Source organism: Galeopterus variegatus, unplaced genomic scaffold (genome assembly GCF_000696425.1).
Source record: "Galeopterus variegatus unplaced genomic scaffold, G_variegatus-3.0.2 Scaffold1334, whole genome shotgun sequence".
In the NCBI taxonomy this organism is placed as follows: domain Eukaryota; kingdom Metazoa; phylum Chordata; class Mammalia; order Dermoptera; family Cynocephalidae; genus Galeopterus; species Galeopterus variegatus.
Window position 1 is genome coordinate 51,398 of NW_007727445.1, and position 16,549 is coordinate 67,946.

Sequence of the window (16,549 nt, forward strand, 5' to 3'; positions counted from 1 at the left end):
CCCCCCCCCCCCCCCAGGAAGTTTCCTTGTTTCTCTTCAAGTATGCTAAGACAAAACAGAACAAAAAACTGGACAGGAGGCCTCTGAACATGGTTGCCTCTTTGGCTTTTATAAGCCAAGTTACTAAGCAATGAAAAATGCTATCTATTGATCTCTATTAGGGAGCCTCTGTAGAGGGGGCTTCTAGCGTCCCTGTGAGTTTTGGTGTTGAGTGCAGTGAGTGATGGCTCATTCCTCAGGGACACAGCATAAAGTCCCCTTCACTGCAACTCATTCACCCATTCAATGTGACTTGATGACTTCCCGTCAGGTCATTTATTGTCCAACTTCTGACAGAAAAAAACGTTGACGTTTAAGAGGTTAGCATTTCACAAAGCCGATCATTTTATATTTCCGCTTTTTGAAAAAGAAACATAGCTTTGGGGTGGAGAATCATTAATGGCTCTCAGAACCCAAAACCGAAAATGAAAACAAGTTTTTGATTCTTGGTAACATCAGTACCAAGTTCTGAGCCTGTGTTTCCCATATTCAACTGCCTGCATTGTTTCATTTCCTGGCAATTCAGAGTGGCTAAAACAAAACTTTGTCAACCCTGATAGCGGTCCCCAAATTTTCAAAATGCATGTTACACTGCGCCCAATCATAGCTGCTCCCAAAGCAGCTAAAAAACTTTCCTCAAACTAAATGGCTCTTTGCAGCCCAGTTTAGAAAGAAAGGAAGAGCTAATCTTGCACATACGATCATGTTTAAATACAAAATAAGAATGCTCGCTCAGGAAAACATGTCCGTGTCTGGTACAGAAGATGCGTGCAGGGCGAGCCCCAGGCTCTGATCCGTGGGCTCTTTGAAAGCTGACTCTCGGCCCACAATCCTTCATCTGGCACATGGGGGCCCTTCCCCAGTTGGCAGTTGACTGGTGGGCAGCCTAGAGATTCCCCCAGAGGCCTCCACTCTTGCACTGCAGCGGGACTAACTTTTGGAGTGGAATCTGTGATGCTTCTCACCAGAATTAGTAAGAGAAAAAACATGAAGATACTTCCCCACCCACCTTCCCCCCAAAACAAGAGAAGGCGGCAGGGGGGCAAGCAAAAGGACGTGCAAGTCCAAGGGCACAGGCCCTTCTTTGACACTATGTGGTGCATCTGATTTTAGGGAGCGGGTCACGTATTTCAGCAAGATAATGTTCACTTTTTAAAAGTGAGCAATTCCGAGCAAAGGAAAAGGTCCACTTGCCGTCTCTTCTGACTCTTTCTCTAGTTGGAGCCTAAGCTCGATCAGAATAGGGAATTTTCTTGGTCTCACTAACCTGGTTTGATCATTTTTGTTTCCAATGGGAGGTCATGGTTTGAATGTAAAGAATTTTATTTGCTGTGCTATTTTAGACAGCAGTAATGAAAGGTTATGCTCTACGAAGCGGGCTAGTCCCGCCTTGGAAGCCCAAACCAAAATGAATCTTGGGTTCCTGCAAAGATTCTTTGTGGAGGCTTTGGGGGTGGGTGTGAGAGGTGGAGAAGAGGGAGAGAAGGCAGAGGACAGAGGCAGGCACCCCTTCGGGATGGGTGCTCTGTGCACCATGGCATCCACTGGGGGCCTGCTTTGAGCCTTCAAAAACCAAGGCAGACAAGAAATGCCAAGCCCCCAAGACCATAACCAAGCAGGACTAGCATTCCTGGTGGCATTGGTGCAAGGCAGGCCAGCAAGTCACTGCCCACCCCTGAGAGCCAGAGAGGAACCTGGATGCTGAGCTCAGGCATTCCAAGCTCATTCCACTAGGTTACTTGTGTTCTGAATTTCTAGAACTTTCCTGAAATAGTGGCAGCTAACATCGAGGGAGCAGCATTATTGCGTATCAGACCCTATGCTAAGGACTTTTACCTCATCTCATTTAATCCTCCCTTGCCAAGGCCCCGGACTCCACTGCCACACACTGTCTCCCTTCAGGCCCTGGGTGCTGGAGTACTACACTTCAGGGGGGCTCACGGGTGGGGGTGATGAGGGGGCTTTCCCGGGGTCCCACCTCAGGTGGAGCTGTCCAGATTCCTGTCACAGGCCCTTGGAGAGGAAAAACGGTGCGTTCACTATGTGCACAATTGCTGGCTGTTCACTGCTGCCTATGCTAAAGAGACGCGAGGCTCATTGTTAAAGGTAGAAAGCATGTCAGATCCAGTACGGGCTAAATCCAGCCTTTTCCAAGGCAGGCCTGAGTCCCCTTTCTCTCCCCTCTCAAAATTTGTCAAAACAACATCATGTGCCTCCTTGGTCTATTTCTCCGCAGCTGCCCCCTGCCCCTGTGCCGCGCGGCCTGCCTGCAGGATCAGATTCCAGGCTGTTCTGTTCTTATTCCAACTGGCCACCGTCCACATCCCTCCTCCCATGGAGCCGCACTCCAGCTCTGCAGAACTCTGCAGACTTGTTTTTGTCTTTGAGTCAACGCAGGGCTCATTTTCCAGTGGCGGGTGTTAAAGTTGAAGTTAAGTCCTAACCCTGATTTTTGCAACACCCTAAGGCATCTCTAATAGTCTTCAGGGCGGAGGGGCATCAAATTATGGCAACAATATTCATTCTGCCTCACTTTGATTAAAAACAGCCTGGAGGTAGGGTGAGGAATACAGTGAGATGATTTGGGGTCGCTGAAATCCAAAAAACCAGGGCGGGGTGTCACAATGCCAAAGAGAGTCAAAGATTCCTCCCTTGATAATTCCAGGTCCACATTCCTTATCTGTCATTTCAAGTCCAAGAAGTTCTGAAAGCCAATTTTATTTTGGTAAATTTGGTGCCAAATTATATTTGGGAGCAAAATTTGATCTGGACTTAGTTAAATAATCATATTTTTCAGCAAAAATAATAAAATGCTTCCCCAGATTCCACTGGAGCGTTGTATGATATTTGGTATGTATACCATGTTACCTTTCTAAAGTCCTAAATGTTCTGAATTTGGAAACTCATCTGGCCCCAGGGGTTTCAGGGCCAAGCCCACAAGCCTGCACTAGCCCTGGCTGAGCACATGGTGTGTGCTGGGCACTGTTCTAGGCCATTTCAGGTTAGCATCTCCTTTGTCTTCCCAGTGCCCTGTGTGATGGGGGCTATTCCTTTCTCCAGTTTCAGCTGAGGCTCAGAGGGCTTAAGTAACATTGCTCCCGGCACTGGCTCTGTCAGTGTGGATCAGGCTCGAACCTCAGTTCTGTCTGCCTCCAGTGCCCTTGCTTAACCTGCCACACTGGACTGCTGCCCTGAAGCCAGGTGGCATTTGCCTTTTCCCTTAAGTGGAAGCCAATAGTCCCTTGAAGTTGCATATTTCACTCAGCTGGTGAAGTGAAATCCCCTGAGTTGAGAAATACTAATTTGCAAATAAAAATGAGCTCCTGTAGATAGCTGAAATTGGCATTTCTGTTTACCAAGGGTTTGTTTCTCATCTCATATTTAGAAACTACTCCTTTAGAAAACCAAGATCTGCATTCAAATGCATGTCCAGTCTTTCCACGGTAACCACCATCATCCATGGGAACGGCAACACGCTCGTAAGTGCCATGTCCTTGGTAATCAGTGTTTCTAAGGCTTAGCGTGGCCATCGGGAAAACCTGGAAAGTTTGTTTACCCTGCTGGAAGTGAGAAGCAGGCACGTCCCCACCACTGGGGCTGCCATCCGTCTTTCCACAGGGCTACCGGCTTTTGCCTCAAACACTTGCCTCTTTCTTTCCTTTTCTTCCTCCTCTGGAAGAGTGACCAGGGCTGAGTTCTTGGGCCTTGAAGTTAGTGGGGAGAGGCCATGGGAAGGAATAGGGGGGCTGAGCTTGGAGGTCTGCTCAGCATGTATGGCTAGAAGAATTACAGGTTGAGAACAGAGGGCTAGAGTGACAGCACGAGAGAGCTCAAGATGGACAGAAGGAAGAGTCCTGCCTGCAAGACGAAGATGGTCCTCTTCCCTTTCCCACTAGGCCTGCAGTGATCCGGGAGGAGCAGAGCCTAGAACAGGAGGAGCTCAGGAGGCTCAGAGGCCCCATGCCTCCCGTCAACCTCTCAGCAGGCCTGGAATCTGGAGAGAGCGCTGTTTGCACTCTGTCCTGACATAGTTCTTGGTGTTGAGAACTGCATCTTAGCCCCAGAAAACAGATCTGGGGCTCCAGGTCAGGAGTTAGAGTCACAATGAAAGCAAACCCTTCGTCAGCACACACTTGGTACCAGGCCCTGTTCAAAGTGCTGTAGATGTATTAACACATTGAATCTTTCAACAACCTATCAACAACCCCATTTTGCAGAGGAGGAAACAGTAAAGGTTACTGTAGGCATGGAAGGCTCCAGAGGCAGTGCCCGGGCATGGGATTGTGAGTGTGGGCTCTGTAGCCAGGCTCCCTGCTCTGGCCCTGATGCTGTGTGACTATGGGCAACTCTGGTGACTCCTCTGTGCCTTTCTTCTCAACTGTAAAGGGAATGATAACAGCCCCCACCTCTGAGGATTAGTATGAGAAAAGGGAGAGGAAGCACTGAGTGCCGTGCCTGGCCCGTGGGCACAGGCCAGCCCTGGCTAGAAGGCAGCTCCTGGCGGCTCCCATTTGGAGAGCTCAGCCTCTGGCCTCTGCTGGCAGAGATGGCTTGAGCCCTTTATCATGCTCCTAGCCTAAGGCAGCTTGGCCGTATGGTCTTTCTCCTGAACGCTTTCTCCAACTCCCTGGAGGTCATTGGGTTGGGTGTGATTTTTACAACCCCAATCATTGAGAATTCTCCCTCTAAGCCAGCTGATCAGGCTCTGGGGCAACACAGTCAGGCTCCAAATGTACCCAATTGAAGACAAAACAAAACACAAAGGCTCACAATGTTGAATGGTGACACGTCTCCAGGCTGAGGATCTGGCCTGCTAGGGGAAGGGTTCCAGTGTTGACGCTGGTGCTCCACCGAGCTAGCTGTAGAAGTCCGTGCAAACAGATGGCAATAGCCCTATAATAAAATCAAACCGAACTGCTCCGGAACTGTAGCCAAGGGCCCCGAGCCCCCGGGGGGCCTGCCCTCTCCTGCCTGCTTCGTCTGTCTCCATGCCGCTCGCCCTGGCTACCCCCATGTGAGCTCTGCTCATTGTACGCAGCCATCAGAAGTCCAGTTCCCAGTGTCAAGCACCCTGCTTGGTCGTGCTCCCCAAGAGCTGGATGAAAAGGACACGGTCTCTATCTCCCAGGGACCGCCACAGTCGTGCTCATACACGGCTCTCAAATAAGAGGTCATCCCCTGTGGGGGATGGTGCCTGAGCCTTAAGGAGCCATAGGAGTTGGACAGAAGAGAAAAGGTAGGAAGGGAAGGCCAGGCACAGTGAATGGTGGGGGCGAAGGCCGAGATGGCACAGAGTGCTCGGAAGTCCCCAGAGGTCCATAAACTGGCTTCAGTGGCCTCCTGAGGTTCAGTGGTATGGAAATGAAACGTAAGACAGGGCCTGATGGACACTGAATCTCAGGAGGTTGGTGGGGCCAGGTTATGAGACTCTGGGGACTTCTGAGAAAGTGTGACACATGATCAGGTCACCCTTCCAGCAGGGCAACTCTTAGAGCAATAAATGGTTTATTGGGGGAAACCCATTAAGGGTCAACCAGTTATGAATGCAGACAAAGACTCAAGAGGGCCTGAGCTCGGGCAGGGATGAGATCCCTGGAAAGGAAGGACTGTGACTGACAGCATTCTGTACAGGCAGACATGTGACATGGCCCTCATGAGCCCTGCTTCCTGGTATTCGCACCTTCACGCAATCCCTGTGGCTTACATTGAGTGAGCAGAATATGGCAAACGTGGTGGAATGTTACTTCTGAGACTAGGTTATAAAGACTGTGACTTCTGACTTGATGGCACCCCCAACCCCTGCTGCCTTGCTAGCAGGCTCTCTCTTGCTCACTTGGATGAAGCCAGTTGCCATGTTGTGAGATGCTCTATGAAGAGGCCATGTGCCAAGGAAGTGAGGGAGACCTCTGGCCAATAGTTCATGAGAAACTGAGGCCACAGTCCAACAACCTACAAGGAACTGTTTCTTGCCAACAACCACGTGAGTGAACTTGGAAACAGATCCTTCTCTGTTTAGCCTTGAGATGACTGCAGCCTTACAAGAGACTCTGAGCCAGAAGACTCAGGTAAGTTGTGCCAGGATGCCTGACCCACAGATACTGTGAGGTAATACACCTGTGTGGTTTTAAGCTGATGCTTTGGGGTAATTTGTTACACAGCAATGGATCACTAATACAGGCAGGGATCAGAGCAATGAAAAGTGGGAACTGTGATAGACACCACCCAGCTAGAATCGGATGCATTTAAGTGATTGAAAAGGAGATGCAGAGGGAGAAGTCAAAAGTAATTTTGAGAAGAGCACTGGCTTGAAGACTGCCTGGCTTCAAGTTCCTGCTCTGTCCCTAGCTAACTGTGTGACTCCGGGCAAGTCATTCCCGCTCTCTGAGCCTCAGTTTCTTTGTGAAATGGAGATGATAAGAGTAGCTACCTTACAAGTGCCTGTCTTTCCTTTCAGGACCTGCCTCAGTATCCAGCACAGTGATGTGTGGCATACTGCAGTTGCTCTGCAAGTTTGCTGTGGCGTTTCTTGAAGGCTCAGTGTTTATGTTTATGCCAGCAGGGACAAGATTTAAACACTTCGGTGCAATTTCCTCGCATCCTAAGGAGCCTTCACTAGTCCCGTTACATGGGCCAGCACAGGGGAAGGCTGCACGATTCTCACTTGTCTCCCCAGCTCCTTCCCCTGGGAGCAGCTTGTGGGTGCAGTTTTCCTTCCAGAGAAAGTTAGGTGACCTGAACAGGCACTGAAATCATAACCTTGGCCTCATTAGCACTGCTTTAACCACACAGAATTAGCTGACTCAAATAGCCTTCTCCAGAGCCAAGTCCCATCTCAGAGAGGACTATAGCCTGGATCTGCCCTGCAAAGTATAGCATAAAACACAGTTCTTATTTCCAAAATGAAGGAACACAACCATATATGAGACTGTCTTACCTGTCTGGGCAGAGCAGGCATGGAATCCGAGGCCACTGATCGCTGAAAGCGCTGGGGTTGCTGCATCATCTGCTGCAGAAGGAAGGAAGAATGGTCAGGATGCTGCTGCTGCTGCTGCTGCTGCTGCTGCTGCTGCTGCAAGGTGGCAGTGGTGGTGGAGGAGGCAGTGGCAGATGAGGCCTGCGTTGGTGTCGGCTGCTGCAGGTAGTGGAGCAGGGAAGGCTGCCTAGAGGTGGTAGGCATGGAGGGCATCTTCTGGGGGCCCGGCTCAGAAACAAAATGGGACAAGGGCTTGGTGTTGCCAAAAGTAAATGGCTCTGGGGCTCCGGGGCTGGAGCTTGCCAGCCCCTGTTGCATGATCATGCTCAGGGTTTTAGATGAGTTGGTGGCCATAGGCTTAAAGATCGCGTTTGCTTGCTGCTGCTGCTGCTGCTGCTGCTGCTGTTGCTGGCTGAGCAGATTATTGGAGGGAGTGAGGCTCCGGATCAGAGAGCACTGAGGAGTGAAGGACTGCTGCGGCAAGCCTGGGCTGGAGAGCTTCTCTGGGCGATAGGGGGGGGATGGCCCAGGGTTGCTGGTGGGCAGAGCAGACATCAGGTGTCCTGGAGGGCTTTTGATGGTAGAGGATACCAGGTTGGCCAGAATGGGGCTCTGTGGGCTGAACTGCGGCTGCTGACTGAGAGCTGGGCTGGGGAGCTTCTCAGAGGCATAGGGCATGGCGGGCCCAAGGGCAGCGTTGCTGCTGGACACCATGCTTGAGAGTAAGGCATTGGCAGAGCCTTGCATAGTGTTGCCTGACAAGTTGTTGGATGACATGCAGGACACCATGAGGCTCTGAGGGCTGAATGGCTGCGGCGGCGGTGGTGGGTGTGGCGATGGCACTGGGCGGTAAGGTGGGGAGAGGCCTGGAGGAGGCAGACCAGACCAACTGGGGGTAGGCCCTTGTTGCCTTGTAGCAGATCCCTGCTTGCTGGCTGCCAATGCCTTCAGCTGGTGGGCATGATGCCACTGAGGCACTGGGAGGGGGGGCAAAGTGACAGGGAGCATGGCCTGCACCTGGTTCTTGGCCTGTGCTGTAGAAGAACTGGGTGAGACGATCTGCTTACTGGTGGAAGGGATCGAATAGCTGATCCCAGTGGAGGAGGGCGGGATCTGAAGTGACATGCCAGTGACTTGGCTGCAACTAGAAGCAAACTCCTTGCTGGAACCAAGGCTCTCCAAGTGTGGCATCTGACCTGAAGGCTTGGGAGTTGTGCCTAGGGTTGCCTGAGGCTGGTCTAAGACCAGTGGCTCTTCTGGCTTGCTCCCCAGGATCTTCTCAAGATCTAGCTCATTTGGAGAAGGTTCTTGAATTTTGGTTAGCTCCTCCAGCAGATCTTGAAGTTCCTGGTCTACAGCCGGCATGCTGTTGATTTTCTCATAGTAAGGAACCGTGGCCCCTTTCAGCCCCATTTCTGCAGTTGGTGGTACCACAAATGGTGGGCCCATAACGCTGCCATTCATGGGATTATTCTCAAGTAGTAATGACTGGCCAGCTACGCCCATAGCCGCAGGGCTAGGATTCATCGTTAATGGAGGAACCTGCAGCTCTGCACAGGGGGTACTGGGATGGGCACCTGGGCCCATAGAAAGGGTGACATCTTCAAGGCAAGGCCTCTTAATTTTATTAGGGTAACCCCCGTCAGCCATGCCTGGAAACTGGAAGTTGTCTCCTTCCTGTCTCCTCTTAATGGTTCCCTGTGGCTGAAAGAGAAGAGAGGAGAGAGAGACAGAGGAATTTTTATAAAGGCTTGGCACCTTGAAGCTAATGAACAGGAAGCCTGCAAGATAAAACAGACCTCTCAATTTAAAGACTTAGAGTTGTCAAAACTATAAAGTACAGCCTATTTTTGGAACCATAATGCTTGTTTCTTTGTTGCTGTGTTTTATTTAAACTGTCTTGTTACATTTCAAATAAGGCATTATGCTGTCTGTAAGCTAAACAGGACAGAAAGTCATGCAAAGGGTACTCTTGGCCCACTTAAGGAGAGTTCGACAAAACTATTCAGAAGTTACTAAATGAACTATGCTGCCAAAGACATGCACTTGAGAGTAAACTAGAAGAGTTAAATATTTCCCATTCCTACCTGTCTACAGACACCCCAATTTTAGAAAAGGAAAACCATAACACAGACATTGAATTTTCAGGATGCCTCCCTGTCTTGGTTAAATGCATCAGGCTGCAGTGATAAAAGAGTTAACAAGAGGGCCTTTACAGGGATGAAGTAGATCTGGGTGTGTTCTTTGGGCAGTTGTTTAAAATACATTGTTAAGGGGAAAACATTTCAGGACAGGCATCGTAGTCACCGTTCCATTTATTTTCACACATATGCGCACTCACAAGCACACACACACTGCTTATGTGCATACAAAAATCACTTGGAAGAACCTATACCCAACCATCCCTTGGGGATTACTGACAATCCCCTTCCTATTCTCTGCATTTCTGCATTGCTTGCTTATTTTAATGAGAAGGACATGTAATCCAAAACACACACACACACACACACACGCACACGCACGCACGCATGCACGCACACACACAGTATAAAGTTATCTAAATAAGAAATTCCTCTCTGCAGATGTATCCTCGGGTTGGGGAGATATCAAACAACAGGAAAAGGCCCCAATCTGGGATCTACGCCTTGGGGGAGCTGCCCACCATTTACAAAAGCATGGCCTCTGCGAACAAAGCGAAGTGGCCAGTCATGCAGGACTTCCTCTTCTCGCACAGCCTCATACAGTCATCTGCGGCTGTCGTGTTAATGCCCACGACCCGCGTGTCAGCAGGTAAAGGGGGAAAGGGAGTGGGTGTGGAGGAGTAGGTGTGGGAATGATCAAAACAAGGGAAAGAAGTGAGGAGACATGGAAGTCACCTGAATGCTGACAGGTGAACAGATATAATTCTCTTGGAGTGCTCTTTCACATCACCCTCCCCCCAAACAAAAACCTTTTTAGCTTTGGAAGTCTTACTAGGACATACTGAGCTGATTCTCTGATGTCACCTCATGTTTGGCTCTTCTGTTTTGATGAGCCTGGAGCTCACTTGGAGCTTAAGGCGTGCGTGGGGCCCGTTGCCAGCATGCCAGGGGTCATGACTCTCACGGTCGAGTGAACTCAAAGTCAATCCGCCAGGGCTGCGTGTCTCAGGCCTTGCTGCACATCAGAATCACTTAGAAACATCCAGATTCCCGGGCCCTCCCACTGCAATTGATGGCTTTAGTCTCATCTGGGGCGGGGGGCAGGCATCAGGAGGTTTTACACAGCTCCAAGGGTGATTTTAAATAGACAGCCAGGTTGAAAACCACTGGCCTAGAGCAGAGATGGAGGCATTACGGCATCGGGCCCTGGTCCCAAGGCAGACACAACCAGGTCTTGGCCTTGCCCCTTAACGTCTCTGAGCCCCAGTTTCTTGACTTTTAAAATGAGTGTAAGTATAACTCTTATCTTACGATGCTGCTCTGACTTTAACTGAAATGGGGCAGACCGTGTGGTACCTGGTAGAGCCTCACTAACTGGTACCTGGCATTACAAAGGGCAGACCTAGAAGGGCCCTGGGAGTCCCATCCCCTCCTATTGAAGATAGGAACCCTGAGATCCAGGGAGGGGGCAGGGCTTGCCCAGAGTTGCTCAGCCAGAGGGTGGCAAGGCCCAGGCCAGATGTGGGGCCCCTCCACTACCACTTCACCCATCCCGCTGGCAGGGCACTGCATCGTCCCGCAGAAGGGGCTGGCTGCTTTGGGTGAGAGGACTCGCATACTCTGACTTTCCTTTTGAGTTGCCCATGACCCAAACGAGGGGGCAGCTCTGCCACCAAATTCATCTGAGGACTGAATACCATGGGTCAGACAAGAATGAGTTGGGCAGGGGTAGAGCAGGCACAAGAAGAGGCCTATCTAGTCATCCAGGAGCCTGGCTGGCACAGTACCTGTAGTGTCCCTGAGCTAGTCTGGGGAGCAGCTCACTAAGTATTTGGCCCAAGCAGGTGCTCAGTAAATAGCAGTCAAATGAGCCAATGGACAAATGAACACAAATAACTCAGCACACGGGAGCTCGGCTATTCGATCAATTATGGAACAGCCCACAAACCAGCCACTGGATCCCAAACTGAAATTTGGTCTTTTCTACATTCTCCCAAAGAAATCCAATATATCAAAAACAGAACTGTATGAAATGGACCAATCAGGGATGACTGAGTGTGGGTTTTACCTAGGGATCCCCGCAGGGAGTCTGAGCTGGCCGTGGTTGGGCCCAGTGTGCTGTTGCTGATGTCTTGAACAGCAAGGCAGGGTTAATGATAGTGAAGTCTATGCAGAACCAGGAAGCTGAAGGATGTGGGGCTGGGGGAAGGAGGGGAGGGCAGGGGCTGTGAGGGGCAGTGGCCTAGAATCTCAGCCAGGCGAACCTCTGAGATTGGCTGGCAGATTCCGTGGGCTCCCGGAACTTTCCCTTAATTGTTGGTCTGCCATTAACCTGCTGGGACTAAGGTGGCAGAGGAGGGCAAGTCAGGGTATGACCTCTAGATGCTAAAGGTCACATTAGGGGCTCCTGGCAAAAGAAAGAAGGCTGTGCCTCTCTTAAATGGGAGCCTGTGTGCATACAACATCCAAGCAGATGGGCCCCACTGAGTTCCAATTCTAGAAACCAACCAGCTCCTCAGTTACAAAGCAGATCCCAGGATACTCCCTCAGGGTATTAAGGGGCATCGCACTGCCAGCAGATCTGATTTGCTGGAGCGGGTCCCACCTTTGCTATGGCGAGTCTGCAGCTGGACAGCTGCTGGTGCTTGCCTCATTGACCATTTTGGGAGGGTGCCTGATGAGGGAGGCAGGCTCATCTTGCTGTCGCCAGGGGTGGGGTGGGGGGTGTGTGCCGAGCTAGGCTGCTGTTTAGGCACAGTGGCAGGCTGTGAGCCTCTTCTGGGCTTTCCTTTTTCAATGCACTTAAATGAGACTCCACTTTGTCAGAAGCCGTGCGGCTCCATGTTTCAGATTTTATGGTAAGAGCTTTCAACAGTTAGCCTGAAGCATCCTGGCTGAGCAGCGATAACACCAGCCAACCCTAAGCAAGGCCGAGGACAGGCGGCTGTGTTGACACAGAAGTGCTCAGCCCCGCTGTAATAGCATCTGCTTTCAGCAGGCATCAGGGAGGCGTGGAAATCCACTATCCAGTTAATTTCACCCCGAGATAAAGGCTCGCTTCAGCGCCTCCTCTTTTACAGTCCCATGACTTGTTACTATTCTCAACTGCGAGAAGCTGGCTGGGCTTTCCCCATGCCCAGTGCCACACTGGTGCCTTCCCAGGTCACCTGGGCCAGGGGGTGCTGCTGCCGAGGTTCTGCCTGCCCAGGCTGGGCGTTTTTTACTGAATCCCATAGCCACCATTTTAATCAAGTGCAGCAGATAACTCACTGCTCTGGAATGACTTCCCCTGTCAACATCCTGGTGGGGGCGGCTGGCCCCCCATCAAGCTTCCAGACCTTTCTAAACAAGCCTTCCCGCTTCACCCATATGCTGTTTTCCAGTCTTTGTGGTCTCCGTGACAGCAAGCTATTAGTCCCAGCTACTAGCACACACTGCTTCCTTCAGGCCATGGATCGCACATGACTCTGACCTCTCACTGTGACAATAAGCCAATCGGTAGACATTGGCAGCATTTCTAGAGAGCATATCTCAACTTTCTCTTTTTACAGAATGGCATGTGATTTGCTTTCAGTTACACAGTCAGTTAAGGGATAAGGACACTAGACCCCAGGTGTCCCAACTCCCATCCAGAGCCCCCACAGGTCCTGTCTTTGGTGGTAGGGAAGGAGGAGGGAGTGAGGGACAGTGCCCCGGCATCTTTTATAAATGAATTAGTTTCTCTCTATACATAAATGCCTGCAGAGTCCCATTTCATAATCGGGCAGACAAAGCCACCAATGTGATCCCCATGACCTTATTAACATTCATTAAAATGCATTTCGAAGCATGTGATGGCTTCCCCGCCCCCTAAATAATGAGAAAACAAAGGCAACCCTTCTGATAGGGGCCAAGTTTAGCTCTGAAGTCAACATTATTTCTGGTTCTGCCTGAACAAGGACATATGGCAACTCTTCCCTTTCTACATTTTTAGTCCAGAATGACAAAAAGGGCAAAGATTTTTTGGAAGAGGTGTAGATTATAAGAATACAGTCCAGGCTCATAAAATGGGCATAAAGAGCATAAAGAATATAACTTGTGCATATTATTCTTTTCAAAGAAGTCTGGCAAGCTGTTGTTATAAAGGCTAAGTTTTGGACACTCTAGCTGGAGGTTTAACATGGACACCAATAAAAGGCCAGCAAAGAGTACGCACAGTTCCTACTGGGTAACAAGTAGGAGGTCAAAGTAATCCAGGAAAGATCAACTCAGGGAGCCTCATTTTCCCTCCAGAGGGCACTGGGCACGTAGGTCCTGGGCAAAAGTGTCAAAAAGGGGGAAATCACCTGTGGCTTATTTAGTCTCTCCTTTCTCCCCCACTAGCACCGCCAGCAGCTCAGCTCAGGCCAGTTGGCTTGCCAGTTCTCCTGTCTCTCTCTCACATGTCTGTCCATACTCCATCAACAGCTTCATTCAGCATTGTTACGTTTTCCTTCACCTCATGAGCTGCCAAGCATAGTGCTGGCCAACTACAGTAGATGCCAAGACCTCTGAGGACAAGGGTGGTTCCTAGGAGCCTTGCTCCGCAGAAAGTAATGAAGATGTCATGGGGCGTAACAAGAGGCAGCCTCAGAACAGAAAGACAGTGATGCATCAGGACTGGATTTGCAGGAATGGGGGTGGGGAGGGCACTGAGGGAGGCTGGGAGAGAAGGAGAGAATATGCCTGGATGTACACACGGGCCCAAATGAATGTCCATGAGCACAGTACAAATGCCTATATTTGGGCATATGTGTCATTTGCATGGTGGTTTTTCAGCAGAATGTCCCAACAAACTGAAACTGACCTTTCTGTAGAACAAACAGGATTTTCAGCATTTCCAGAATTGTAAGACATGAGGCTCTGGAGAATCCCAGGATAGCTGGGAATGGCAGAGAACTCTGAATGCTGATTGACTTCAAGAGGAAGTCAGTTATGCCTCAGGAACCAATCTCTGCTAATGGGTGACTTGGAGCAAGAATCTCGACCTATAAAGAGGGGCTTTGTTGCTGCCCCTGACTTGCCCTGAGCCAGTGGAGATGGCACGCTCAGCACCTGAGGCAGGCAGAGGCAGGCTGGGGTGGAGGAAAGAGCCCTGGAATGGGCATCCAAAGACAGGCCTTTAAGTCCAGGGAGAGATGTGCTCGTGGGCCTCTTTTCACGGAAAGAAGCCCTGACCCCGTCTCCTCCAAACACATTCCCATATACCGGGGAGAAGAGAACTGAAGTTGGTTTCAAACATCTGGATTCACTTGGTGAGGCTGACCTATAGATGAAGCAGGTGCTGCCTGGGGGCTGGAATAGGAGCTGAAGGTCAAAGGTGAGGGCACTGTCCCAGTGCAGACTACTGTGTCTTTGCAGGACCCATCTTAACAAGCTCAATCTGCATTTCACCTGAATCACACTGACAAGCCTGAAGTCACACAGGAAAGAGGAGCAGTGCAGGCACAGCTGAGCTTGGAGGCCCCTGGGAAGAGGCCATTTAAGCCCAACTTTTTTGCTTCCTGCTGGGCTCTGCCTCTAGGGACTTTGTGGTGTGACCTCTTGTTGGTCCCTTCCCCACTCCAGGCCTGTTTCCCCACCTGTCAAGTGAATGGGTCCCAGCTCTGGGAATCTAATGCTTACCAATGTTTTCTTCCTGGGCTGTTCCTACAGAGCAAAAGTGAATTCTCTTCTCCCCCAGGCAAGAGGGCTTCTCTCCCTGGGGTGACAGTAGGCCGAGGAAAGCCAACTGCAGACACTCTCAAAGAAAGCACTACCTGCCCCAGCCCAGCGAGGGGCACCGATTACCTTATGAGGGAAGAAATACGGGTGCCGAGATGAGAAGGCCTTTGGTCAAGGCTCTCTGGGAAGCACACAGTTGCAGACTGCCTGGAAGGGGCAGCCAGGAGACATCTCTGCTGAACCCCTGCAGCTTCCCTTCCCTTCCTGGCATGATAGAGGACTGGCTACATATGGATGCAGTGGCAGGGTCAGGGACAAGGGTGACAGTCCTCCGCACTGCCAGAACACTAACTAGAGTGGTTGAAATGGGGTGAGTAGAAAGACAGTTGCTGTGAGAACATTTGAGATCTGCTCTCTTACTACGTTTTAAGTACACAGTGCAGTATTATTTACTATAGACCCCATTGGGTCCCCAGGACTTATTCACCTTACAGCTGAAAGTTTGTACCCTTTGGCCAACACCTCCCCAGCTCCTGGTAACCACCCTTCTACTCTCTGTTTCTATGACTTCAAAAAAAAGAGTTCTATGAATTCAGGAGAAAAAAGGTAACTGTGAAGTGATAGATGTGTTGACTATGTTGTATGTATATCAAGTTGTCACATTATACACCTTAAACTTACACAGTTTTATTTGTGAATTATACCTCAATATTACTGGAAATTTTTTTTTAAAAAAGAGCAGAAAAAACGTTTACTAGTTGATCAGATGCAGATTTCTGCTTTCGGGACTGAAGCTTATAGAATCTCGGGCTCTCTTTAAAAAAGAGAATATAAGGTTAAAACAAAACTAGGCACCAGGTTGGAAGGCTTGAGGGACAAGCCTTGAAGCCTAGGTTCAAGAGGACTTTGCCTTTGTCTGTGCCCCAACAGTAGGCTAAATGAAACGACAGGCTTTAGAGCATACATGAAAGACCGTACTGCTGTGTAGGTGGGAGAAGACTCCAGAAACATCTGATTGGTCACACTGGCTTTTAAAACAATTTCTGTCTAGAACACGCCTCCCCAGCTCACTCAATGAGCCCTTTTTAGACTCTGAGTGTCAACTTTTGGCTTGCAAAGGTATTGACCCCAGTTAGTAGACTTACAGCCAGGCTGTTTAGCTCTGATGCTATAGGCACAGAAGCTTGGAGGGGACATGGGATAAGGAGCATTGAGTCCATGCAGAGACCTTCCTTATAGGCTAGGGCCTTTTTTCGGTTACTGAAGTAAAATGGACATAGCATAAAATTAACTCTTTTAAGTGTACAATTCAGTGGCATTTAGTACATTCACAATGTTGTGCAACCATCACTGCTGTCTAGTTCCAGAACTTTCCCATCATCCCAAATGGAAGCCCCTTAACCATTAAGTGGTCATTCCCCATTTGCCCCTGCCCCTAGCCCATGGCAACCACTCATCTACTTTCTGTCTCTATGGAGTTCTCTATTCTGGATATTCCCTATAAACGGAATCATACAATATGTGGCCTTTTGTGTCTGGCTTCTTTCACTGAGCATCATGTTTTCAAGGTGCTTCCATGCTGTAGCATGGATCAGTATTCCATTCCTTTATGACCAAATAGTATTCCATTATATGGATGTACCTCGTTTTGTCTACCTGTTCATCAGCTGATGGATATTCGGGTTGTTGCTGTCCTTTGGCTTTCGTGAATAAC

General features: G+C 49.8%; 1 protein-coding gene across 7 annotated transcripts in view; it reads right to left on the reverse strand.

The window, feature by feature from the left end:
• MAMLD1 (mastermind-like domain containing 1) overlaps positions 1-16,549 on the reverse strand; it is a 118,707-nt gene that overhangs the window by 34,740 nt on the left and 67,418 nt on the right. For 4 of the 7 annotated variants that reach the window (XM_008576341.1, XM_008576340.1, XM_008576345.1 and 1 more), the window contains exon 2: positions 6,974-8,716. In XM_008576341.1, coding sequence (XP_008574563.1) covers positions 6,974-8,662 — 1,689 coding nt within the window. In that variant the 5' untranslated portion in view covers positions 8,663-8,716. Of the gene's footprint in view, positions 1-4,809; positions 4,933-6,973; positions 8,717-16,549 lie in introns of all 7 variants that reach the window. The other 3 variants (XM_008576339.1, XM_008576343.1, XM_008576342.1) reach the window with 1 other exon arrangement.